The sequence below is a fragment of the Pseudophryne corroboree genome, chromosome 1, assembly GCF_028390025.1.
Source record: "Pseudophryne corroboree isolate aPseCor3 chromosome 1, aPseCor3.hap2, whole genome shotgun sequence".
NCBI lineage: Eukaryota > Metazoa > Chordata > Amphibia > Anura > Myobatrachidae > Pseudophryne > Pseudophryne corroboree.
This window is the reverse complement of record NC_086444.1, coordinates 719,108,894-719,136,330: the sequence shown is the minus strand read 5'-3', so window position 1 is coordinate 719,136,330 and position 27,437 is coordinate 719,108,894. Positions and strand designations below refer to the sequence as shown.

The following is a 27,437-nucleotide window of genomic DNA, read 5'->3' as shown; positions in this document are numbered from 1 at the left end:
GGCATTATGTGTATTATGGGCATTACTAATGTGGGGCATATGTGTAAGGTTCCTTTACTGTGTGGAATTATATGTATTATGGTCATTACTGTGTGGCATTGTGCAGAGTTGAACTGGCCCACAGGGTAACCCCCCGGTGGGCCCCACTACCTGAGCGTTGCAGGTACAGATGCAGAACTAGCGGCGGAGCTAGGGGGCACCAGACAAAATTTTGCCTAGGGCATCAAATTGGCTAGGGCCGGCTCTGTACACATTAAAGTGTCAGCTTGCTCAGAATTAGGCACGTCATCACAAGTGGGGAGAAATGGCATTTCCCAAGTGTTTAGTTTTTTTGGGAAAAACTGCAACACTGAGTTTTGGTTTTAACGTCAGTGTCATCAAGCTATAGGATTTTTTTTTTATTGACAGATTAAATGTTTCATTTTTACTGATCTTTAACACCTTTGCTGCCCTCCGACAGCACAGCTGTTAAAAAAAATATATATATGGGGCGTGATGTAATGAAGTCCGAGTTCGGCATCTGTGCGGGATGCCAGCCAAACTCATTTTTTTTTTAAAGGGGAAATCATGTACAAGTTGCCCCTTTAAAAAAACATTTGAGCTCGGTCGGCACAGCTGCCGAACTCGACTTCGTTACATCCTGGCCCTGATGTAGAAAGATAGGTTTATCCTTGTTTAAAAGAAGTGAGTTCCCCCTTTTTAAACAGTGTCCTGTAAGCAATAAGCTAATATCGGTTGATCACACTGATCATTAGACATTCCCTGCACTACAAAAAAATAATGTAGTCTAGGCATGGTGGAAGATCTCTCCCAACCTGACAATAATTAATTAAGTCCCGTCTTGCAAATTTTATGGCATCACTCTGCTGATCACACGACAATATCGCCAAACACTACAGAAACAAAAATGGTTTCCATAGATGGGGAAGGGCACATCGTGCCCTTTCCCCCCTATACTGGCCTGCACACACATGGAGGCACCCTGCTTTGAAAGAGGGGAGTCTTCTCTTTCAAATGATGTGCCTCCTTAGTGGTTATTGTCTGGTGATCACCAAACAATAAATGAAAAAGTACACAAAAATAAAAGGTCTCACAGATGGGATCTAAAGTCAATTCTCCCTCATTCTGTTTCAAATAAAAAAGGGGTCCCCACTTGAATGTGGTAAATAACATTGCCATATTATTCCTACACATAGTAAGGAAAAAGTCTGCTGTCTGCTGTTTGCTATTTTAGAAATGAGGATTAATGTTGGAAAAGAAGCAAAGTTTTTTTTTGTGGTGTTCATATAAAAAATAAGCTTGCTTTTGGTTCACTTTATCGGAATTTCAATACCCCCCCCCCCGTCCCCCCCCCCCAAAAAAAAACAACCAACCCATCATATTTTTGGACACTTTGTTTACATTTTCTTTGTATGTGTCACAGTAAGCAAAAAGACTAATAACATTGGACCCTATTCATGTTCAGTTGCAGACTCTGCTAAAATGCTGAATCTGCAACTGCTGATGCTCACATGCTGGGGGCCGCACAACACAGGGCAAGGCCGCTAGCATGTTAATGCAAATCAGTCCACCTTCATTTTTTGGGTCGCGGTGGCGTGCATGATTTCTCGCAGCCGCCTCAAAAACGCTCTGAACCCGACCCGGTTTTCGACACCACACCCCCACTATGCCACCTCGCCGCCCCTCTGACGCCCGCCACTCTCAATCATAATGTAGTCGCATCCTTATTGGATGCGACCGTAATGTGACTGGCCACTTACGTCCATTGCGGCCACCGTGCATGCGCAGTTTACAGAAAATCGCTTGTTTGCGATTTTTGGTAAATTGCAACTGAACCTGAATGAGGGCCATTGTCTTAAAATACAAAGCTTTTAGTAAAAAAATAAGGCATAATTTGAGTGGTTACCAAATAAAAAAATAAATGCTATTGATGTTAGAACCTGACGAGTGCTAACATTGCATCAGCACAAGGCTAGAAACAGAAAACTCAGCAGTAAAAGAATCAATGCTACTACATTCATGTGTATAATTAAACTTCATTGACTATAAGTATATTTATATATAACATATTGCTGTATAATTTTTTTATTGTTGATCTACATATGTATTTGTTAGTTTACACTGTTTACATATATCCTATTAATAAATAATTTGGGTTTTGATATATATACATATATATATATTTGAAAAGGGGGGATTGGCAGATTTAGTTTTGGCCAAAGTAAATGCCCTCCTGTATAACAGAGGAAGGAGGTGTGCCATATCTGATAAGAGTGGATGGGGTGGGGGCAGGCAGTGTGCGCAGTGTAGGAGGATGTTCTGATCCTCTGCAGGGAGGACAGATGTGAGGATCTTGCTGGTCGGGCCTAAGAAATGCTGAGCTCAGCGTCTGCAGGAGTGGGATATTAATAGAGAGACGCAGAAACAGGGGAGGGTGGGGGAGTGATGCTGGGACAAACCAAATGGGTGCAGAGGGAAAAGGAAGACCCTTGGCACTGAACGATGGCACAGAAAGAATTACCTGCCTGCATTTCAGTTTTGAAAATGACAGTAATGTGGAGTATAAACAACGAGAGATAGAATAGTAAAGCTGTATTAAAAAAGTGTAGACCTGAAAATAGTAACAGAAGAGGGTGGCAATGGAAGTGATGATCCTGGAATAGATGATAGATCACAAGAACTGGGTTACTGCTGCTGGAAATAGGCAGTGTAGGCACACACACACACACACACACACACACACACACACACACACACACACACACACACACACACACACACACACACACACACACACGAGACTGAGTCATCATTAGTCACATCATCATAATAATGGAGTGTGATGGAGACTTGGTGACCCAGGAACACGGAAGGGAAATGTGCTGAAAGAAAAAGAACAGTGCCAGGTGTATATGTTGTGTTCTACAAGTCCTGAGTTCTCATTACAGATTATTCATATAGGGACCACTGCTTTGTTCTCCACTTAATGGCATAAAATGAGTAAATAAACGATTCTTTAAAGAGCAGTGTTATAGCAAGGCTTTCTAATAATGACAATCTGTACATTATTTTGGCAACATATATATTTTGCTATTTTTATGAAAAATAGAAAAAAATAATGAAACATATTCATGATTCTACTTAAAACTAATTTTATCCAAAGGGTGTTTGCTATGAAAATGTTTCACTGAAACCTTGTACAAAGTATGCAGAGATACTGTGTATAGAGCTTTGACTGCATGATTTGATATTTATGAATTGTTGCATTCAGATTATGTCAGTCATGGAGAATAGTTGGCATAATGTTGGCGCTATAATCACAGCCAAATTAAGACCTCATAGATATATAGATAGGTAGGTAGATAGATAGATAGATAGATAATAAGAATTTACTTACCGATAATTCTATTTCTCGGAGTCCGTAGTGGATGCTGGGGTTCCTGAAAGGACCATGGGGAATAGCGGCTCCGCAGGAGACAGGGCACAAAAGTAAAGCTTTTACAGGTCAGGTGGTGTGTACTGGCTCCTCCCCCTATGACCCTCCTCCAGACTCCAGTTAGGTACTGTGCCCGGACGAGCGTACACAATAAGGGAGGATTTTGAATCCCGGGTAAGACTCATACCAGCCACACCAATCACACCGTACAACTTGTGATCTAAACCCAGTTAACAGTATGATAACAGAGGAGCCTCTGAAAGATGGCTTCCTAAACAATAACCCGAATTAGTTAACAATAACTATGTACAAGTATTGCAGATAATCCGCACTTGGGATGGGCGCCCAGCATCCACTACGGACTCCGAGAAATAGAATTATCGGTAAGTAAATTCTTATTTTCTCTATCGTCCTAAGTGGATGCTGGGGTTCCTGAAAGGACCATGGGGATTATACCAAAGCTCCCAAACGGGCGGGAGAGTGCGGATGACTCTGCAGCACCGAATGAGAGAACTCCAGGTCCTCCTTTGCCAGGGTATCAAATTTGTAAAAATTTACAAACGTGTTCTCCCCTGACCACGTAGCTGCTCGGCAGAGTTGTAATGCCGAGACCCCTCGGGCAGCCGCCCAAGATGAGCCCACCTTCCTTGCGGAATGGGCCTTAACAGATTTAGGCTGTGGCAGGCCTGCCACAGAATGTACAAGTTGAATTTTGTTACAAATCCAACGAGCAATCGACTGCTTAGAAGCAGGTGCACCCAACTTGTTGGGTGCATACAGTATAAACAGCGAGTCAGATTTTCTGACTCCAGCCGTCCTTTAAATGTATATTTTTAAGGCTCTGACAACGTCCAACAACTTGGAGTCCTTCAAGTCGTCTGTAGCCGCAGGCACTACAATAGGCTGGTTCAGGTGAAACGCTGATACCACCTTAGGGAGAAAATGCGGACGCGTCCGCAGCTCTGCCCTATGTCGAATGGAAAATTAAATAAGGGCTTTTATAAGACAAAGCCGCCAGTTCAGATACTCTCCCGGCCGAAGCCAGGGCCAGTAACATAGTCACTTTCCATGTGAGATATTTCAAATCCACATTCTTTAGTGGTTCAAACCAATTGGATTTGAGGAAATCTAAAACTACATTTAGATCCCACGGTGCCACCTTAGGCACCACAGGAGGCTGTATATGCAGTACTCCTTTGATAAAAATCTGGACCTCAGGGACTGAGGCCAATTCTTTTTGGAAGAATATTGATAGGGCCGAAATTTGAACCTTAATAGATCCCAATTTGAGACCCATAGACAATCCTGATTGCAGGAAATGTAGGAAAACGACCCAGTTGAAATTCCTCCATCGGAGCACTCCGCTGCTCGCACCACGCAACATATTTTCGCCAAATACGGCGATAATGCTTCGCGGTGACTTCCTTCCTTGCCTTTATCAAGGTAGGAATGACTTCTTCTGGAATGCCTTTTCCTTTTAGGATCTGGCATTCAAACGCCATGCCGTCAAACGCAGCCGCGGTAAGTCTTGAAAAAGACAAGGACCCTGCTGAAGCAGGTCCCTTCTCAGAAGTAGAGGCCACGGATCGTCCGTGACCATCTCTTGAAGTTCCGGGTACCAAGTCCTTCTTGGCCAATCCGGAGCCACTAGTCTTACTCCTCTTTGCCGTATAATCCTCAATACCTTTGGTATGAGAGGCAGAGGAGGAAACACATATACCGACTGGTACACCCAATGTGTTACCAGCGCGTCCACAGCTATTGCCTGCGGATCTCTTGACCTGGCGCAATACCTGTCCAGTGTTTTGTTGAGGCGAGACGCCATCATGTCCACCATTGGTTTTACCCAACGGTTTAATAGCATGTGGAAAACTTCTGGATGAAGTCCCCACTCTCCCGGGTGAAGGTCGTGTCTGCTGAGGAAGTCTGCTTCCCAGTTGTCCACGCCCGGGATGAATACTGCTGACAGTGCTATCACGTGATTCTCCGCCCAGCGAAGGATCCTGGCAGCTTCTGCCATTGCCCTCCTGCTTCTTGTGCCGCCCTGTCTGTTTACATGGGCGACTGCCGTGATGTTGTCCGACTGGATCAACACCGGTCTTCCTTGAAGCAGAGGTTTCGCCTGGCTTAGAGCATTGTAGATTGCTCTTAGTTCCAGAATGCTTATGTGAAGAGACTTTTTCAGGCTCGACCACACTCCCTGGAAATTTCTTCCCTGTGTGACTGCTCCCCAGCCTCTCAGGCTGGCATCCGTGGTCACCAGGATCCAATCCTGCATGCCGAATCTGCGGCCCTCCAATAGATGAGCCTCCTGCAACCACCACAGAAGGGATACCCTTGTCCTCGGCGACAGGGTTATCCGCAGGTGCATCTGAAGATGCGACCCTGACCATTTGTCCAACAGATCCCTTTGCATGGAATCTGCCGAAAGGGATTGCTTCGTAAGAAGCTCCCATTTTTTCCCAGGACTCTTGTGCATTGATGTACAGACACCTTTCCTGGTTTTAGGAGGTTCCTGACCAGGTCAGATAACTCCTTGGCTTTTTCTTCGGGAAGAAAAACCTTTTTCTGAACTGTGTCCAGAATCATCCCCAGGAACAGCAGACGAGTTGTCGGCATTAATTGGGATTTTGGAATATTCAGAATCCATCCGTGCTGCTTTAGCACCTCTTGAGATAGTGCTAAACCCATCTCTAGCTGTTCTCTGGACCTTGCCCTTATTAGGAGATCGTCCAAGTATGGGATAATTAATACGCCTTTTCTTCGAAGAAGAAATATTATCTCGGCCATTACCTTTGTAAAGACCCGAGGTGCCGTGGACAAACCAAACGGCAGCGTCTGAAACTGATAGTGACAGTTTTGTACAACGAACCTGAGGTACCCCTGGTGTGAGGGGTAATTGGAACGTGGAGATACGCATCCTTGATGTCCAAGGATACCATAAAGTCCCCTTCTTCCAGGTTCGCTATCACTGCTCTGAGTGACTCCATCTTGAACTTGAACTTCTTTATGTACAGGTTCAAGGACTTCAGATTTAGAATAGGCCTTACCGAGCCATCCGGCTTCGGTACCACAAAAAGAGTGGAATAATACCCCTTCCCTTGTTGTAGAAGAGGTACCTTGACTATCACCTGCTGAGAATACAGCTTGTGAATGGCTTCCAAAACCGTCTCCCTTTCTGAGGGGGACGTTGGTAAAGCAGACTTCAGGAAACGGCGAGGTGGCTCTGTCTCTAATTTCAACCTGTACCCCTGAGATATTATCTGCAGGATCCAGGGATTTACCTGCGAGTGAGCCCACTGCGCGCTGTAATTCTTGAGACGACCGCCTACCGCCCCCGAGTCCGCTTGCGAAGCCCCAGCGTCATGCTGAGGCTTTTGTAGAAGCCGGGGAGGGCTTCTGTTCCTGGGAAGGAGCTGCCTGTTGCTGTCTCTTCCCTCGTCCTCTGCCTCGTGGCAGATATGAATAGCCCTTTGCTCTCTTATTTTTAAAGGAACGAAAGGGCTGCGGTTGAAAGGTCGGTGCCTTTTTCTGTTGGGGAGTGACTTGAGGTAGAAAGGTGGATTTCCCGGCCGTAGCCGTGGCCACCAAATCCGATAGACCGACCCCAAATAACTCCTCTACGCATCGCCTGTCCACTGTCATGTCCATAAAGCTCTTCTGGCCGAAATGGACATAGCACTTACCCGTGATGCCAGTGTGCAGATATCTCTCTGTGCATCACGCATATAAAGAAATGCATCCTTTATTTGTTCTAACGACAGTAAAATATTGTCCCTGTCCAGGGTATCAATATTTTCGATCAGGGACTCTGACCAAACTACCCCAGCACTGCACATCCAGGCAGTCGCAATAGCTGGTCGTAGTATAACACCTGCATGTGTGTATATACCTTTTTGGATATTTTCCATCCTCCTATCTGATGGATCTTTAAGTGCGGCCGTCTCAGGAGAGGGTAACGCCACTTGTTTTGATAAGCGTGTTAGCGCTTTGTCCACCCTAGGAGGTGTTTCCCAGCGCTCCCTAACCTCTGGCGGGAAAGGGTATAAAGCCAATAACTTCTTTGAAATTAGCAGTTTTTTATCGGGGCACCCCACGCTTCATCACACACGTCATTTAATTCTTCTGATTCGGTAAAAACTACTGGTAGTTTTTTCACACCCCACATAATACCCTGTTTAGTGGTACCTGTAGTATCAGCTAAATGTAACATCTCCTTTATTGCCAAAATCATATAACGTGTGGCCCTACTGGAAAATACGGTTGATTCGTCACCTTCACCACCGGAATCAGTGCCTGTGTCTGGGTCTGTGTCGACCGACTGAGGCAAGGGGCGTTTTACAGCCCCTGACGGTGTTTGAGGCGCCTGGACAGGCACTAATTGAGTGTCCGGCCGCCTCATGTCGGCAAACGACTGCTTAAGCGAGTTGACGCTATCCCGTAATTCCACAAATAAAGGCATCCATTCTGGTGTCGACCCCCTAGGAGGTGACATCCTCATATTTGGCAATTGCTCCGCCTCCACACCAATAACGTCCTCATACATGTCGACACACACGTACCGACACACAGCAGACACACAGGGAATGCTCTATACGAAGACAGGACCCACTAGCCCTTTGGGGAGACAGAGGGAGAGTCTGCCAGCACACACCAAAAAGCGCTATATATGACAGGGATAGCCTTATGATTAAGTGCTCCCTTATAGCTGCTTTTATATTAATATATTGCCATTTATTTTGCCCCCCCTCTCTGTTATACCCTGTTTCTGTAGTGCAGTGCAGGGGAGAGACCTGGGAGCCTTCCTGACCAGCGGAGCTGTGACAGAAAATGGCGCCGTGTGCTGAGGAGATAGGCCCCGCCCCTTTTTCGGCGGGCTCGTCTCCCGCTATTTAGTACATTTAGGCAGGGGTAAATATCTCCATATAGCCTCTGGGGCTATATGTGAGGTATTTTTAGCCTTTTTAAAGGTTTTCATTTGCCTCCCAGGGCGCCCCCCCCCAGCGCCCTGCACCCTCAGTGACTGCCGTGTGAAGTGTGCTGAGAGGAAAATGGCGCACAGCTGCAGTGCTGTGCGCTACCTTAAGAAGACTGCAGGAGTCTTCAGCCGCCGATTCTGGACCTCTTCTTGCTTCAGCATCTGTGAGGGGGCCGGCGGCGTGGCTCCGGTGACCATCCAGGCTGTACCTGTGATCGTCCCTCTGGAGCTTCATGTCCAGTAGCCAAGAAGCCAATCCATCCTGCACGCAGGTGAGTTCACTTCTTCTCCCCTCTGTCCCTCGTTGCAGTGATCCTGTTGCCAGCAGGAATCACTGTAAAATAAAAAACCTAAGCTAAACTCTCTAAGCAGCTCTTTATGAGAGCCACCTAGAATTGCACCCTTCTCGGCCGGGCACAAAAATCTAACTGGAGTCTGGAGGAGGGTCATAGGGGGAGGAGCCAGTACACACCACCTGACCTGTAAAAGCTTTACTTTTGTGCCCTGTCTCCTGCGGAGCCGCTATTCCCCATGGTCCTTTCAGGAACCCCAGCATCCACTTAGGACGATAGAGAAAGATAGATCACAACATAACTGCAAATTAAAAATGCATTGGTATACAACACAGTCAGCAGAGAAATGCGACTATTATAGTATTAAAAAATAAGGCACTCAAAACGGACTTTAAAATAAAACTTACCGTATATGAAAAAGGATAGTGTTCTTATAAATATATATATTGCTCTGGTTATTCTAAGTATGTAGTGGTGGTACTGTACTGTATACATACAGGGTCCAATCCAATTAGGTGCGAGTTGTTTTATGAAGCTTGCAGATATTTGCACAAATGCGCGCTCCCGAGAATTCTCCAATCCAATAAAAAATGTCTATTTATGGTACTCGCAGTGGGGGTTTGCGAATTGTCAGCCATATGCGATGTGAGAGAAGTGCATGAAAAAGTGGGGTGACCTTCCTGGACCCCAGAAAATTTTGTAAGCAGAATTATATAGAAGAATGTTAGTGGGCCAAACTAAAACACTAGATACCTTTAAAATGTGTCAAATGGCTGATTTGAGCATTTATTTTTTTAAAGTAAAAAAATGTGTAAAGAAAAACCAAACTTTTTTGTTTACTTTCATACGGAAAAAATAAACATGGCAAAAAAAAAAGTAGGAAAAAAATATTCTTTTGTGGTACTTTGAGGTGACTAAAGAAATAAAAAATAAAATAAAAAGTAATCGTTTTAAAAAAAATACTCTAATTACATTTGGGGTGCATACAGCAACAAAAAGTCGATTTTGGGGTAATCTGGGGCCATATTTTTTAAACCCCAAAAATACCATGTAATTATTGAACTAATTAAACTAATTAGAAAATTTAAATTGCCTAATTAGTTATTTGGGGGTGTCCAAGGGGTTCTTCACCATGCCCGTCATTTTTACCTTAAAATAAGGATTTTCCCTACCATCTTTCACCCTCAGTGAGGTGCAAACGGAAAAATGTGAGTACTCTGCCTGGTTCAATTTGAGTTTCTAATTGGATTGCAAATACGAATTTGCAGAGAAAACAGCAACACGCAACTCGCATTCTGTAACTCACACCTAATAGGTTTGACCCTATAGTATAAATTATATTTATTCCATATGCTGTATGTTAAATAGGTACTGACATAGGATTTGGAGAGTGAATAAATCTCCATTTAGACTTGCCAGTACAAGAGAGATACATATCTAAGCCTTATTAATGTAATATATATTATTGTAAGTGTTCTCAGGAGGGTGGACAAAATGATAGTCTGAGACAATATTTTAAAGACTTTATTAAAAGTTATGTTATACTATGCACACACATTTACAATTAAGAGTGCCCCAGAAAAAGTATTTTTTTTCTCTCCTATTGTTTGCAGTACCTTAAATTACCAGATTGGTATCTTCAGGTGTCCATGTCTGGATTTAGATGATTCTAAAGGTGGGTACACACTAGGCAACGTGCTCTGTGAGCAACGTCGCCTAGTGTTTCCCCTCCTGGGCCGGTGCCGTCGGTGACCATACTGCTCAGTGATGCCACGCAGCGGCCGGGCCATGCAGACAGCTCTTGGATGACAGTCCAAATTGAGCTGCATGCACGGCCGACAATGAGGGTTGTTAACGACCCGCAGTGCATCGCTTGACGGCATACACACTTGCCGAGAAAGTGAACAAAGTCGCTCAAGAAGGGTGAAAATGAGCAACGTTGTTCATTTTCTTGGCAAGTGTGTATGCACCTAAACCTACTGTTTTGTTTTCTTTTTCTGATGCTTTCTTGTATTTTGCTTTCAACCAATAAAATATTATGAAAGTAAATAATACAGGCTGAGTATCCCATATCCAAATATTCCGAAATACGGACTTTTTTTGAGTGAGAGTGAGATAGTGAAACCTTTGTTTCCTGATGGCTCAATGTACACAAACTTTGTTTAATACAAAAATTTGTAAAAAATATTGTATTAAATGACCTTCAGGCTGTGTGTATAAGGTGTATATGAAACATAAATGCATTCTGTGCTTAGACTTAGGTCCTATAGCCATGATATCTCATTATGGTATGCAATTATTCCAAAACACGGAAAAATCCGATATCCAAAATACTATACTTCTGGTCTCAAGCATTTTGGATATGGGATACTCAACCTGTACACATATTTTACTCTGTTATGTGGCAGTCTTTTATGCAGCTTTCATTACATAATAGTAATCTTAGAGTATTTCTTTGTTTAGATTCTGAACAGGACAGCAGCCCTCGGACAGCAATTGGCTCAGACATGGAGGACACTAAACCAATCAATTTGGGTAAGTGAGCATTGGTGTGTTTTCACTACACATGGGTCTTTTTCATGTTTGTAAGTAAAGCAAAAAAGCATGCAACTGGGCAAAACCATGTTGCACTGCAAGTAGGGCAGATGTAACGTGCTGAGATATTAGATTTCATAGGATGTGTTCAAACTGAAATCTAAATTGCAGTGTACAAATAGTTCTGTTTAACATTTGTGGGCTACATGCAAAAGTAGACAGTATTTACCCTGCACAGAAACAATATAACCCATCCAAATCTAAATCTCTCATGCACGTGTTACATATGCCCCAACTGCAGTGCAGAATGGTTTTGCCCAGTTACTTGGTTTGTTGTTTTACTTACAAACATGAATTAGACCCTGTGTCTAATCGGTCTCTTTTTTATTGTATTCACAGTCGTGTGTCTCTGATTCCTGTCACAGCTATTTTGTCTCTGCAGATATAACAGATTTCCAGGAGAGTTTTGTCACTTCTGGTGTTTTCAGCGTCACGGAATTAATCCAAGTGTCTAGAAGTGAGTTATAGTCACTTATTACAGTAATTATAACATTTGATGTAGTTATCTTATGTATGTGTGACACTGAAAGTCCCTTTCCAGTGCTCTTACGTTTGAAATTAATTTGTAAAATGTATTTTTCTCCTGTGTTAATTACAGGATTATAATTATATAAGACAGGAACACTACACTGACATACAATTGCAGCAATAAAAATATAATCGGACCCTGTATCTGGCACATTATTATTTATATGTGTGGTACTAAGTAAAGTAGACTGTCCCAGAAATTATAAAAATTGTGTTTGCTTAATATACTGTAAAAAACACAAACATCGTGGAACAATAATTACTATAAAACCGATTTTTGACTGTAATACTAATTCAGTATAGGCATGTAGGTGTATGAGTTAAGAATTGACGGAATATGCACACCAATGTGTATTACAGACTGACAGATGTCTATTTTGTACAGTGTGGGTGTTTATTAAAGCCATGGAACAACTGCAAAAATTGCCTAATCCATAATATCAAATTGCTGAGTTTAGTGAATGCCAATAAAATTAATATATAAAGAAAATAATAATAATAATTAATAATAATAATAATAATAATAATAATAATAATTTTATTTATATAGCGCTCTTTCTCCAATAGGACTCAAGGTGCTTAACAGATACATAGCATAATATAGAAAATAATGAAGTACAGAAAAGCTTTTCATAAAATACAGAAGCATGAAGATACTAAAGGGACAATTATGGGAATGCTTGAGTAAACAGGAAAGTCTTGAGTCTACTTTTGAAGGATTCTATAGATGGGGCCTCTCGCACTGTGCAGGGAAGTGAGTTCCATAGAGTCGGAGCCACATGACTAAAAGCTCGACCCCCAGATGAATTACGGGAGATTCTAGGTACTGCTAAAAGTCCTTCATCTACAGATCGCAGTAATCAAGTGGGGCAGTATGGGATCAGAAGCTGCTTCAGGTACCTTGGAACCTGGTCATGTAGTGCTTTGAAACTCAGTAAGCCAATCTTGAAGATGATTCGCCATCTTACAGGCAGCCAGTGAAGGGAGTAGAGGATGGGTGTTATGTGGCTAGAACAGGGCTGCTTGGTTAACAGCCTAGAAGCTTTGTTTTGCACAATGTGTTTGACAGATAGTAGTTTCCACTGTAGTGTTTAAATGTGTTACAATGCAAAAAGGGCTTCTGGATGATAGGTTGGCCGGTATACGTTTAAGTTGCCGGCTGTCGGGATCTCGGCGTTCAGGACTGACAACGGAATTCCGACAAGTGGCAAAGCCGTCAGTGGAATACCAGCCAAACAGGAGTATTCCCATTCGTGGATGTCCGCTACACCCATAGAGTGGGAATAGAACCTTTGGCGAGTGCAGCGAGCCACCGAGCCACAAGAGGACTGTCTGCAATCGCCCCGCTGGCGGCCAGGATGCCGTTGTCGGTATACTGGCGGCCGGCATCCCAGCCTCCAGTAAATCATACCGAACCCAGTCGGCTTCATATGGTTGACATGTATTAGGTTGACATTTAAAAGGTCAACATGTAAAAGGTTGCCAGGGTCAAATGGTTGAGATGACAATGGTCGACATATATTTTTTATTTTTTTTATTAAACATTTTTTCTCTGACGTCCTAAGTGGATGCTGGGGACTCCGTCAGGACCATGGGGAATAGCGGCTCCGCAGGAGACAGGGCACAAAAGTAAAAGCTTTAGGATCAGGTGGTGTGCACTGGCTCCTCCCCCTATGACCCTCCTCCAAGCCTCAGTTAGGTTTTTGTGCCCGGCCGAGAAGGGTGCAATCTAGGTGGCTCTCCTAAAGAGCTGCTTAGAGTAAAAGTTTTATTAGGTTTTTTATTTTCAGTGAGTCCTGCTGGCAACAGGCTCACTGCAACGAGGGACTTAGGGGAGAAGAAGTGAACTCACCTGCGTGCAGGATGGATTGGCTTCTTAGGCTACTGGACACTAGCTCCAGAGGGACGATCACAGGTACAGCCTGGATGGGTCACCGGAGCCGCGCCGCCGACCCCCTTGCAGATGCTGAAGAGAGAAGAGGTCCAGAAATCGGCGGCTGAAGACTTCTCAGTCTTCATGAGGTAGCGCACAGCACTGCAGCTGTGCGCCATTGCTCTCAGCACACTTCACACCAACGGTCACTGAGGGTGCAGGGCGCTGGGGGGGGGGGCGCCCTGGGCAGCAATGAAAGTACCTATACTGGCTAAAAATACATCACATATAGCCTCTGGGGCTATATGGATGTATTTAACCCCTGCCAGGTTGTCAGAAAAACGGGAGAAGAAGCCCGCCGAAAAGGGGGCGGGGCCTATTCTCCTCAGCACACAGCGCCATTTTCCCTCACAGAACTGCTGGTGGGAAGGCTCCCAGGCTCTCCCCTGCACTGCACTACAGAAACAGGGTTAAAACAGAGAGGGGGGGCACTTATTTGGCGATATGCTTATATATTAAGATGCTATAAGGGAAAACACTTATATAAAGGTTGTCCCTGTATAATTATAGCGTTTTGGTGTGTGCTGGCAAACTCTCCCTCTGTCTCCCCAAAGGGCTAGTGGGGTCCTGTCCTCTATCAGAGCATTCCCTGTGTGTGTGCTGTGTGTCGGTACGTGTGTGTCGACATGTATGAGGACGATGTTGGTGAGGAGGCGGAGCAATTGCCTGTAATGGTGATGTCACTCTCTAGGGAGTCGACACCGGAATGGATGGCGTATTTAGGGAATTACGTGATAATGTCAACACGCTGCAAGGTCGGTTGACGACATGAGACGGCCGGCAAACAAATTAGTACCTGTCCAGGCGTCTCAAACACCGTCAGGGGCTTTAAAACGCCCATTTACCTCAGTCGGTCGACACAGACACAGACACGGACACTGACTCCAGTGTCGACGGTGAAGAAACAAACGTATTTTCCTTTAGGGCCACACGTTACATGTTAAGGGCAATGAAGGAGGTGTTACATATTTCTGATACTACAAGTACCACAAAAAAGGGTATTATGTGGGGTGTGAAAAAACTACCTGTAGTTTTTCCTGAATCAGATAAATTAAATGAAGTGTGTGATGATGCGTGGGTTTCCCCCGATAGGAAAATTATTGGCGGTATACCCTTTCCCGCCAGAAGTTAGGGCGCGTTGGGAAACACCCCTTAGGGTGGATAAGACGCTCACACGCTTATCAAGTGGCGTTACCATCTCCAGATACGGCCGCCCTCAAGGAGCCAACTGATAGGAGGCTGGAAAATATCCTAAAAAGTATATACACACATACTGGTGTTATACTGCGACCAGCGATCGCCTCAGCCTGGATGTGCAGCGCTGGGGTGGCTTGGTCGGATTCCCTGACTGAAAATATTGATACCCTTGACAGGGACAGTATTTTATTGACTATAGAGCATTTAAAGGATGCATTTCTATATATGCGAGATGCACAGAGGGATATTTGCACTCTGGCATCAAGAGTAAGTGCAATGTCCATATCTGCCAGAAGATGTTTATGGACACGACAGTGGTCAGGTGATGCAGATTCCAAACGGCACATGGAAGTATTGCCGTATAAAGGGGAGGAGTTATTTGGGGTCGGTCCATCGGACCTGGTGGCCACGGCAACAGCTGGAAAATCCACCTTTTTTACCCCAAGTCACATCTCAGCAGAAAAAGACACCGTCTTTTCAGCCTCAGTCCTTTCGTCCCCATAAGGGCAAGCGGGCAAAAGGCCAGTCATATCTGCCCTGGGATAGAGGAAAGGGAAGAAGACTGCAGCAGGCAGCCCATTCCCAGGAACAGAAGCCCTCCACCGCGTCTGCCAAGTCCTCAGCATGACGCTGGGGCCGTACAAGCGGACTCAGGTGCGGTGGGGGGTCGTCTCAAGAGTTTCAGCACGCACTGGCCTCACTCGCAAGTGGACCCCTGGATCCTACAAGTAGTATCCCAGGGGTACAGATTGGAAATTCGAGACGTCTCCCCCTCGCAGGTTCCTGAAGTCTGCTTTACCAACGTCTCCCTCCGACAGGGAGGCAGTATTGGAAACAATTCACAAGCTGTATTCCCAGCAGGGATAATCAAAGTACCCCTCCTACAACAAGGAAAGGGGTATTATTCCACACTATATTGTGGTACTGAAGCCAGACGGCTCGGTGAGACCTATTCTAAATCTGAAATATTTGAACACTTACATACAAAGGTTCAAATCAAGATGGAGTCACTCAGAGCAGTGATAGCGAACCAGGAAGAAGGGGACTATATGGTGTCCCTGGACATCAGGGATGCTTACCTCCATGTCCCAATTTGCCCTTCTCACCAAGGGTACCTCAGGTTCGTGGTACAGAACTGTCACTATCAGTTTCAGACGCTGCCGTTTGGATTGTCCACGGCACCCCGGGTCTTTACCAAGGTAATGGCCGAAATGATGATTCTTCTTCAAAGAAAATGGACGATCTCCTGATAAGGGCAAGGTCCAGAGAACAGTTGGAGGTCGGAGTAGCACTATCTCAAGTAGTTCTACGACAGCACGGGTGGATTCTAAATATTCCAAAATCGCAGCTGTTTCCGACGACACGTCTGCTGTTCCTAGGGATGATTCTGGACACAGTCCAGAAAAGGGTGTTTCTCCCGGAGAAGAAAGCCAGTGAGTTATCCGAGCTAGTCAGGAACCTCCTAAAACCAGGAAAAGTGTCAGTGCATCATTGCACAAGGGTCCTGGGAAAAATGGTGGCTTCTTACGAAGCGATTCCATTCGGCAGATTTCACGCAAGAACTTTTCAGTGGGATCTGCTGGAAAAATGGTCCGGATCGCATCTTCAGATGCATCAGCGAATAACCCTGTCTCCAAGGACAAGGGTGTTTCTTCTGCGGTGGCTGCAGAGTGCTCATCTACTAAAGGGCCGCAGATTCGGCATTCAGGACTGGGTCCTGGTAACCACGGATGCCAGCCTGAGAGGCTGGGGAGCAGTCACACAGGGAAAAAATTTCCAGGGAGTGTGATCAAGTCTGGAGACTTCTCTCCACATAAATATACTGGAGCTAAGGACAATTTACAATGCTCTAAGCTTAGCAAGACCTCTGCTTCAAGGTCAGCCGGTATTGATCCAGTGGGACAACATCACGGCAGTCGCCCACGTAAACAGACAGGGCGGCACAAGAAGCAGGAGGGCAATGGCAGAAACTGCAAGGATTCTTCGCTGGGCGGAAAATCATGTGATAGCACTGTCAGCAGTGTTCATTCCGGGAGTGGACAACTGGGAAGCAGACTTCCTCAGCAGGCACGACCTCCACCCGGGAGAGTGGGGACTTCATCGGGAAGTCTTCCACATGATTGTGAACCGTTGGGAAAGACCAAAGGTGGACATGATGGCGTCCCGCCTGAACAAAAAACTGGACAGGTATTGCGCCAGGTCAAGAGACCCTCAGGCAATAGCTGTGGACGTTCTGGTAACACCGTGGGTGTACCAGTCGGTGTATGTGTTCCCTCCTCTGCTTCTCATACCCAAGGTACTGAGAATTATAAGACGTAGAGGAGTAAGAACTATACTCGTGGCTCCGGATTGGCCAAGAAGGACTTGGTACCCGGAACTTCAAGAAATGCTCACAGAGGACTCATGGCCTCTGCCGCTAAGAAGGGACTTGCTTCAGCAAGTACCATGTCTGTTCCAAGACTTACCGCGGCTGCGTTTGACGGCATGGCGGTGGAACGCCGGATCCTAAGGGAAAAAGGCATTCCGGAAGAGGTCATTCCTACCCTGGTCAAAGCCAGGAAGGAGGTGACCGCACAACATTATCACCACATGTGGCGAAAATATGTTGCGTGGTGTGAGGCCAGGAAGGCCCCACGAAGAAATTTCAACTCGGTCGATTCCTGCATTTCCTGCAAACAGGAGTGTCTATGGGCCTCAAATTGGGGTCCATTAAGGTTCAAATTTCGGCCCTGTCAATTTTCTTCCAGAAAGAATTGGCTTCAGTTCCTGAAGTCCAGAAGTTTGTCAAGGGAGTACTGCATATACAACCCCCTTTTGTGCCTCCAGTGGCACTGTGGGATCTCAACGTAGTTCTGGGATTCCTCAAATCACATTGGTTTAAACCGCTCAAATCTGTGGATTTGAAATATCTCACATGAAAAGTGACCATGCTGTTGGCCCTGGCCTCGGCCAGGCGAGTGTCAGAATTGGCGGCTTTGTCTCACAAAGCCCATATCTGATTGTCCATTCGGACAGGGCAGAGCTGCGGACTCGTCCCCAGTTTCTCCCTAAGGTGGTGTCAGCGTTTCACCTGCACCAGCTTATTGTGGTACCTGCGGCTACTAGGGACTTGGAGGACTCCAAGTTGCTAGATGTTGTCAGGGCCCTGAAAATATAGGTTTCCAGGACGGCTGGAGTCAGGAAAACTGACTTGCTGTTATCCTGTAGGCACCCAAAAAACTGGGTGCTCTTGCTTCTAAGCAGACGATTGCTAGTTGGATGTGTAGTACAATTCAGCTTGCACATTCTGTGGCAGGCCTGCCACAGCCAAAATATGTAAATGCCCATTCCACAAGGAAGGTGGACTCATCTTGGGCGGCTGCCCGAGGGGTCTCGGCTTTACAACTTTGCCGAGCTGCTACTTGGTCAGGGGCACACCCTGGCTGAGGAGGACCTGGAGTTCTCTCATTCGGTGCTGCAGAGTCATCCGCACTCTCCCGCCCGTTTGGGAGCTTTGGTATAATCCCCATGGTCCTGACGGAGTTCCCAGCATCCACTTAGGACGTCAGAGAAAATAAGAATTTACTTACCGATAATTCTATTTCTCGTAGTCCGTAGTGGATGCTGGGCGCCCATCCCAAGTGCGGATTGTCTGCAATACTTGTACATAGTTATTGTTACAAAAATCGGGTTATTATTGTTGTGAGCCATCTTTTCAGAGGCTCCGCTGTTATCATGCTGTTAACTGGGTTCAGATCACAGGTTGTACAGTGTGATTGGTGTGGCTGGTATGAGTCTTACCCGGGATTCAAAATCCTTCCTTATTGTGTACGCTCGTCCGGGCACAGTATCCTAACTGAGGCTTGGAGGAGGGTCATAGGGGGAGGAGCCAGTGCACACCACCTGATCCTAAAGCTTTTACTTTTGTGCCCTGTCTCCTGCGGAGCCGCTATTCCCCATGGTCCTGACGGAGTCCCCAGCATCCACTACGGACTACGAGAAATAGAATTATCGGTAAGTAAATTCTTATTTTTTTGGGCTATGATTTTGAACAGTGATCTGTGCCAAGTGCAGCGGTAGCAGAGAGAGGCACCTTGCCCGAAGTGTGGCAAGCAAACGCAGTATGCTAATTTGGGGTCACATGTGCTATAACATAGAAAATGACACATAAAAAACAAAAAACATTGTGTAGATCTTTATTGTGTCAACCGTTTCCATATCGACTCTTTGACTCTTTAACCTTTTCAAGTTTCTACCTTTTACATGTCAACCTAATAACTCTGTCAATCTGTTCCATGTCGACCATATGGAGTTGGCCTATTGACTATCAACCTAATGATCCACTCCACACAAAAAGTATCTCTGCTAGCTTTCAGTAATAGAATGGAGACATATATCTATTTATTGTGACATAAGTAGGCTGAATTAGTCCTGATTACTTTCCATTAAGTAACTATTGTTCTCCAAGTTCCCCTCTTAAATATACGTTCTTCATATCACAGCAATAAGGGTCGTGTTCGCTATTGGGACCAAACTCTAAACAGCTAAGCTTAAACTAAGTTTTCAGAGCTTTGTAAATAGGGCATTTTCGTAGTCCCCATAGAAAACTGTAAGTACTATTTTTGTGATGGAAAACAAAGAGACCACCACGGATATCTCAGATATTTGCTATGGCACCCTCATAATAAATGCACCCTCATAATAAATGTTTCCCAGACTTATGTAATGTTTCAATTCTCTGATAATAAAACTATTTTAACAAATAGCCCCCCTAACGTTATGCATTGTAAAAACACTCCTACTTCTGCCACACTGTGTGACTGAGTAGCTCCCTCTGTAATAAATACAACTCATGGACTCAAGTCCCTTCCTATATATATGTTTTTTGCCACTCTTTTGTTTACATATGTGACGATTTCAAAATTTAGATTGACTCCTGTTTCATAAAGCTGTAGCGTCCCTATGTATATATGATCTACAGATGTGTCTCCCTCTGACACATCCGTATTAGGCAAAATCAGCTCTCCCCACTAAGGGTCTGAAGCAGTGGCGATGTCGGATACAGTGCGTTGATGTTTTTCTTCTTAGTCAGACTGCGCATGTGTCTCAATTTTGTTTGTGCAGAGTAGCAGGTCAAGTTTAAATGCATGGGAGCAGGGGTCGTTCTGGACGGTAACTGGAAAGTAAAAAGACGCATGGAGATGTTACATCTAATGGCTTGGGCTTGTCTCTGAAAGCAGTTGCATGCAGGGATGCAGTAAGAGGCCATTCTCAGAGAGAGAATCTGCCACTGCCATAGCTTCAATAGTGCGACTGATGGTGTTTTTAAAGAAGCACCAAGTGGTATTTCAGTTCCTTTTCACATTTTCACCCATCTACTCAACCAATAATAGGAATAATCTGGATGGCGCTTAATTATACATGAGATAACCAGTGTATCTCAGTGTATCTACTCAACCACTCTGACAATAACCCAGGGACTAGTTCAGACTACTGTTTCTGGATACCTTACAGGCCCTGCAGCCCTAGTTCTCTCCATGAGTTAAGTTTAACCTTTTACTGTGCACAATAGGTGAAGGCGTTGGGTATGGGATGCCGGCGGAGGGATCTCAGCGGTCAGCATACCGACACCGGGATCTCAGCCACTAGAATGCCGGCAGCGGGGTAAGCGCAAAGAGTCCCCTTGTGGGCTCACTGTGCTCGCCACAGTATCTATTCCCACTCTATGGGCGGGAATAGCCCCTGTGAGCCGGGATTCTGGCTGACGGTAATGTTAGTATCCTCACTGCCGGGATCCCAAATGCCGGCAATATATCTACATCCCAGGTGAAGGGCCACCATGTTTTTAGCACACACAGTGTCACTCTAACAATGCACAGTGGTCATTTATTCTACTGAAAAAGCTAAGAGAATTGTCTCGTATGTCTAACATTCATCATTTCTTGCTGCAGCTCCAGTTGTCTCTGGCACAGGACCCAATTTCTCTCTAGGAGAGCTACAGGGACACCTGGCGTATGATTTAAACCCTGCGGGAACTGGGATGAGAAGGACCCTCCCCAGCACATCATCTAGCGGGTGTGTTATTTGGAGTGTATGCATTGCTAATATTTGTGTAATCTAGTGCTTGTGTATTTATTAAAACCATTTATGAGTACATGAACTGTTGCTACAAAATATAAATTGGTGTCTTACTTTAATAGGGAAAACAGCAAATGCACCCCCTTAAATATATCCATTAACACATGAATTGGGAGCTCTTAGAGCATATTGTGACCTTAGTAGAAATGCTCCAGCATTTAGAAGCAGTTTAAATGTAGGACTGATTCAGAGTTGTATGGTATTGCTGCAATCCTGTGCACAGCAGATATATGGAAATACGCTAATGCTCCCACCACCTAAAAACGGATTGAGATGCCCACAGGCGGGCGCACAAATCTCAGCATCTGTGTACTTGGTGCAGCATTGGTTGCAGATACTTCGATAATCGACAATCTGAGTAGCACTATGTCACACAGAATGGCCATGTTTACACAGGTGCTATGCTTTCTGCGTACGTGATCCCATTTGAAGACTCCTTTAATGCAAATAAATCCTCACTGCAAGCGACATTGCTAAGGTACCTTGACATGTGCGCATTGCAATTTAGACGCATTGGCAGATTGCAGATACGCTTAACTGCGAAAACATCGGCACAGTGTACAACTTTGAATCAGACCCTTAAACCAATTTTCTCCTATTAGACAACTCAAAACTAGAGATGTGCGGCGGCCACTTTTCGTGTTTTAGTTTTGGATCTGTATCCTCGCTCATGTTTTGGCTCTGGATTGGTTTTGCCAAAACCACCTTTTTGGGTTTTGGTTTTGGTTTTGGATCTGGATGATTTAAAAAAAAAAAAAAAAAACACAAACAGCTAAAATCACAGAATTTGGGGGTAATTTTGATCCTACTGTATTATTAACCTCAATAACATTTCCACTCATTTCCAGTATATTCTGAACACTTCACACCTCACAATATTGTTTTTAGGCTAAAAGGTTGCACCGAGGTAGCTGGATGTCTAAGCTAAGCGACACAAGTGTGCGGCACAAACACCTGGCCCATCTAGGAGTGGCACTGCAGTGGCAGACAGGATAGCACTTTTCAAAAACTAGGCCCCAAACAGCACACCATGCAAAGAAGTAAAATAGGTACAGTGAGGTAGCTGTATGACAAAGCTAAGTGACACAAGTGTGAGGCTCAAACACCTGGCCCATCTAGGAGTGGCACCAGGGCCGGACTGGGACTAAAAATAGGCCCTGGCATTTTTGAAGCACACAGGCCCACCTCGATGACTCCTCCCCTTACTGTTCCTGGCTCCTCCTACTTCTTCGTCTATGCTCTTACAAATATAATTAATATTATAACAACATACAAGCGTACATCATTCTCTATTAAAATACACACGACCAGTGGTTGAAGTGAAAATGTTGAAGTGGGAGCATGAAAAAGTGAAGGTTGGAAAAGGGGGCGTGGTCACTCAAAAGGGGGCGTGTTCTTCAGTGTACACACACACACCCCTGCTTACCCCTCCAGTGCTGGACACATGCCCACACACACACACACACACACACACACACACACACACACACACACACACACACCCCTGCTTACCCCTCCAGTGCTGGACACATGCACACACACCCCTGCCTACCCCTCCAGTGCTGGACACATGCACACACACACCCCTGCTTACCCCTCCAGTGCTGGACACATGCACACACACCCCTGCTTACCCCTCCAGTGCTGGACACATGCACACACACACCCCTGCTTACCCCTCCAGTGCTGGACACATGCACACACACCCCTGCTTACCCCTCCAGTGCTGGACACATGCACACACACACACACACACCCCTGCTTACCCCTCCAGTGCTGGACACATGCACACACACACACCCCCTGCTTACCCCTCCAGTGCTGGACACATGCACACACACCCCTGCTTACCCCTCCAGTGCTGGACACATGCCCACACACACACCCCTGCTAACCCCTCCAGTGCTGGACACATGCACACACACACACACACACCCCTGCTTACCCCTCCAGTGCTGGACACATGCACACACATTTGTGCTTACCCCTCATCAGCACTGCACACACACAAGCATTGGTAGCAGGCTGTGGGCAGCGCGGCGAGCAGTAGCTCCAGGGACCTCCTTTTCTTCAATGTACTGTGCAGTGGCAGGTCCAGGGCCCTCCTTCTCTGTGCAGCACTATCACTTGTAGCGGCAGGCAGCAGTTCCAGGGTCCTCCTTTAAATTGCTGCACTGGCACTCGTAGCGGCTGATGGGAGGCAGGCAGCAGGTCCAGGACCCTGGCTCCTTCTCTTTGCAGTACTTTTACCATGGGAGTAGCGGCAGGCGGTGGTGGTCCGGGCACTTCTTTCATAGCAGCTGCAGGAGGCCATAGGACAAGTGCCTCTTTCAACAGGTGGCAGTTGTGGGCGGGCGGTCGGCAATAGAAGTGGACCGGGCCTCCCCTCTGTCAGTATGCCCGGGCACGGGACTGAAGTCCCCATAGACCCGCCTTGATGGCAGCCCTGCGTGTAGTACATGCCATGCTGAGGCTGCTGCTGCTCCAGTCCCCGGCCTTGTCCCTTCCCCGCGGCTACTCCCAGAATGCTGTGCGCGATGACGTCGCGCCCCCATCGGCATTCTGGGAAGGTGGGAAGAGAGAGGAGAGGACTTTTCCGCGGAGCACAGTGGCCGGAATGAGGAGGTGGGAGTGTCGAGAGGGAGGGGTTGCTGCAGCTAGACCGGCCCACCTGGCCATCGGCCCTTCTGGCATGTGCCAGAAGTGCCAGATGGCCAGTCCGGCCCTGAGTGGCACTGCAATGGCAGACAGGAGGGCACTTAAAAAAACTAGGCCCCAAACAGCACATCATGCAAAGACGTAAAAGAGGTGCAATGAGGTAGTTATATGACTAAGCTAAGCAACACAAGTGTGCGGCACAAACTCCTGGCCCATCTAGGAGTGGCACTGCAGTGGCAGACAAGATGGCAATTTTCAAAAACTAGGCCCCAAACAGCAAATCATGCAAAGAAGTAAAAGAGGTGCAATGTGGTAGCTGTATGACTAAGCTAAGCAACACAAGTGTGAGGCACAAACACCTGGGCCATCTAGGAGTGGCACGCAGTGGCTGAATGTCAAAAGTGGCCCGTAATTTTTCGGGCCACCGACAGCATCTCCTGCATGCCTCTGTCATTTCTCAAAAAATTCTGCACCACCAAATTAATTGTATGTGCAAAACATGGGACGTGCTGGAATTTGCCCATATGTAATACACGCAGAATATTGGTGGCACAGGAGAGTGTACCCCTAAACCACACACACACACACACACACACACACACACACACAGCAAAGCCTGTAAAAATAATTTGGATAATAATAACCCTTTTATTTGGACGAAGTTATATAACAATGGGGGTAATTCTGAGTTGATCGCAGCAGGATTTTTGTTAGCAGTTGGGCAAAACCATGTGCACTGCAGGGGAGGCAGATATAACATGTGCAGAGGGAGTTAGATTTGGTTGTGGTTTGTTCAATCTGCAATCTAAATTGCAATGTAAAATTAAGCAGCCAGTATTTACCCTGCACAGAAACAAAATAACCCACCCAAATCTAACTCTCTCTGCACATGTTATATCTGCCTCCGCTGCAGTGCATATGGTTTTGCCCAACTGCTAACAAAAATCCTGCTGCGATCAACTCAGAATTACCCCCAATATGCGTCACAGAAACCCATAAACCACACAGGGCAAACCCTGTAAAAATTATTTGGATTAAATATTAATGGGTGGTCTTCAGGTTGCCGGCGGCCGGCCTCCCGGCGACCACCATACCGGCACCGGAATCCCGTCCGCCGGCATACCGACATCTTTTCTCCCTCTTGGGGGTCCACGACCCCCCTGGAGGGAGAATACACTGTGCCCGCAGCGTGGCGAGCGCAGCGAGCCCACAAGGGGCTCATTTGCGCTCGGCCAGCTGTCAGTATGCCGGTGGTCGGGATTACGGCGCCGGTATGCTGGTCGCCGGGACTCCGACCGCCGGCAAACCATACTACACCCATATTAATAACCCCTTTATTTGAAGTAAATAATATACAGCACAGGACAGCACCACTGGACTTATACGGCAGTACCCCATAACTTATACGGCTGCACCACTGGACTGGACTTGTACAGCAGTACCACTGGATTTATATGGCAGTAATACCACTGGACTTCCACGGCAGTACCACTGGACTTATACGGCAGTATCACTGGACTTATATGGCAGTACCACTGGACTTATACGGCAGTATCACTGGATTTATACGGCAGTACCACTGGACTTATACGGCAGTACCCCTGGACTTATACGGCAGTATCACTGGACTTATACGGCAGTAATACCACTGGACTTATACGGCAGTACCACTGGACTTATACGGCAGTAATACCACTGGACTTATATGGAATTACCACTGGACTTTCTCTGACGTCCTAGTGGATGCTGGGGACTCCGTAAGGACCATGGGGAATAGACGGGCTCCGCAGGAGACTGGGCACTCTATAAGAAAGATTTGGTACTATCTGGTGTGAACTGGCTCCTCCCTCTATGCCCCTCCTCCAGACCTCAGTTAGATTTCTGTGCCCGGCCGAGCTGGATGCACACTAGGGGCTCTCCTGAGCTCCTAGAAAGAAAGTATATGTTAGGTTTTTTATTTTACAGTGAGACCTGCTGGCAACAGGCTCACTGCAACGAGGGACTAAGGGGAGAAGAAGCGAACCTACCTGCTTGCAGCTAGCTTGGGCTTCTTAGGCTACTGGACACCATTAGCTCCAGAGGGATCGACCGCAGGACCCGTCCTTGGTGTTCGTTCCCGGAGCCGCGCCGCCGTCCCCCTTACAGAGCCAGAAGCAAGAAGATGGTCCGGAAAATCAGCGGCAGAAGACTTCAGTCTTCACCAAGGTAGCGCACAGCACTGCAGCTGTGCGCCATTGCTCCTCATACACACTTCACACTCCGGTCACTGAGGGTGCAGGGCGCTGGGGGGGGGGGGCGCCCTGAGCAGCAATAAAATCACCTTGGCTGGCAAAATAACCACAATATATAGCCCCAGAGGCTATATATGTGGTAATTACCCCTGCCAGAATACAGAAAAAAGCGGGAGAAAAGTCAGCCGAAAAAGGGGCGGAGCCATCTCCCTCAGCACACTGGCGCCATTTCTCCCTCACAGTTCCGCTGGAAGGAGGCTCCCTGACTCTCCCCTGCAGTCTACACTACAGAAAAGGGTAAAAAAGAGAGGGGGGGCACTAAATTTAGGCGCAGTAAATATTATAGCAGCTATAGGGGACATAATTCAGTTAGTCCCTGCATTATATAGCGCTCTGGTGTGTGCTGACATACTCTCTCTCTGTCTCCCCAAAGGGCTTTTGTGGGGTCCTGTCTCCTTTAAGAGCATTCCCTGTGTGTGTGTGGTGTGTCGGTACGGCTGTGTCGACATGTTTGATGAGGAGGCTTATGTGGAGGCGGAGCAGATGCCTATAAATGTGATGTCATCCCCTGCGGGGCAGACACCCGAGTGGATGGACTTATGGAAGGAATTACGCGCAAGTGTCGACTCCTTACATAAAAAATTTGACGACATGCCAAATGCGGGACAGCCGGCTTCTCAGCTCGTGCCTGCCCAGACAATTCAAAGGCCATCAGGGGCTCTAAAACGCCCACTACCTCAGATGGCAGACACAGATGTCGACACGGAGACTGATACCAGTGTCGACAACGATGAGTCAAATTTAATGTCCACTAGGGCCATTCGTTGCATGATTGAGGCAATGAAAGAGGTATTACACATTTCTGATATAAACCCAGGTACCTAAAAAAAGGGTATTATGTTTGGGGAGAAAAAACTACCAATAGTTTTTCCCCCATCTGAAGAATTAAATGAAGTGTGTGAAGAAGCGTGGGCTTTCCCCGATAAAAAATTGGTGATTTCAAAAAAATTACTAATGGCGTTCCCTTTCTCGCCAGAGGATAGGTCACGTTGGAAAACTCCCCCTAGGGTGGATAAAGCGCTCACACGTTTGTCTAAAAAGGTGGCACTACCGTCTCCGGATACGGCCGCCCTAAAGGAACCTGCTGATAGAAAGCAGGAGGCTATCCTAAAGTCTATATATACACACACTGGTGTTATACTGAGACCAGCTATTGCTTCAGCGTGGATGTGCAGTGCTGCTGCTGCTTGGTCAGATTCCCTGTCGGAAAATATTGACACCCTAGACAGGGACACTATATTGCTAACCGTAGAGCATATAAAAGACTCAGTCTTGTACATGAGAGATGCACAGAGGGAGATCTGCCGGCTGGCATCTAGAATAAGTGCATTGTCCATTTCTGCTAGGAGAGGCTTATGGACTCGGCAGTGGACAGGGGATGCAGATTCTAAAAGGCACATGGAAGTTTTGC

General features: G+C 46.2%; 1 protein-coding gene across 3 annotated transcripts in view; it reads left to right on the top strand.

Annotated features, from left to right (window-relative positions):
* NFIC (nuclear factor I C) overlaps positions 1-27,437 on the top strand; it is a 380,967-nt gene that overhangs the window by 228,630 nt on the left and 124,900 nt on the right. For all 3 annotated transcript variants that reach the window (XM_063915491.1, XM_063915481.1, XM_063915499.1), the window contains exons 3-5: positions 11,171-11,242; positions 11,685-11,759; positions 20,891-21,014. In XM_063915491.1, coding sequence (XP_063771561.1) covers positions 11,171-11,242; positions 11,685-11,759; positions 20,891-21,014 — 271 coding nt within the window. The remainder of the gene's footprint in view (positions 1-11,170; positions 11,243-11,684; positions 11,760-20,890; positions 21,015-27,437) is intronic.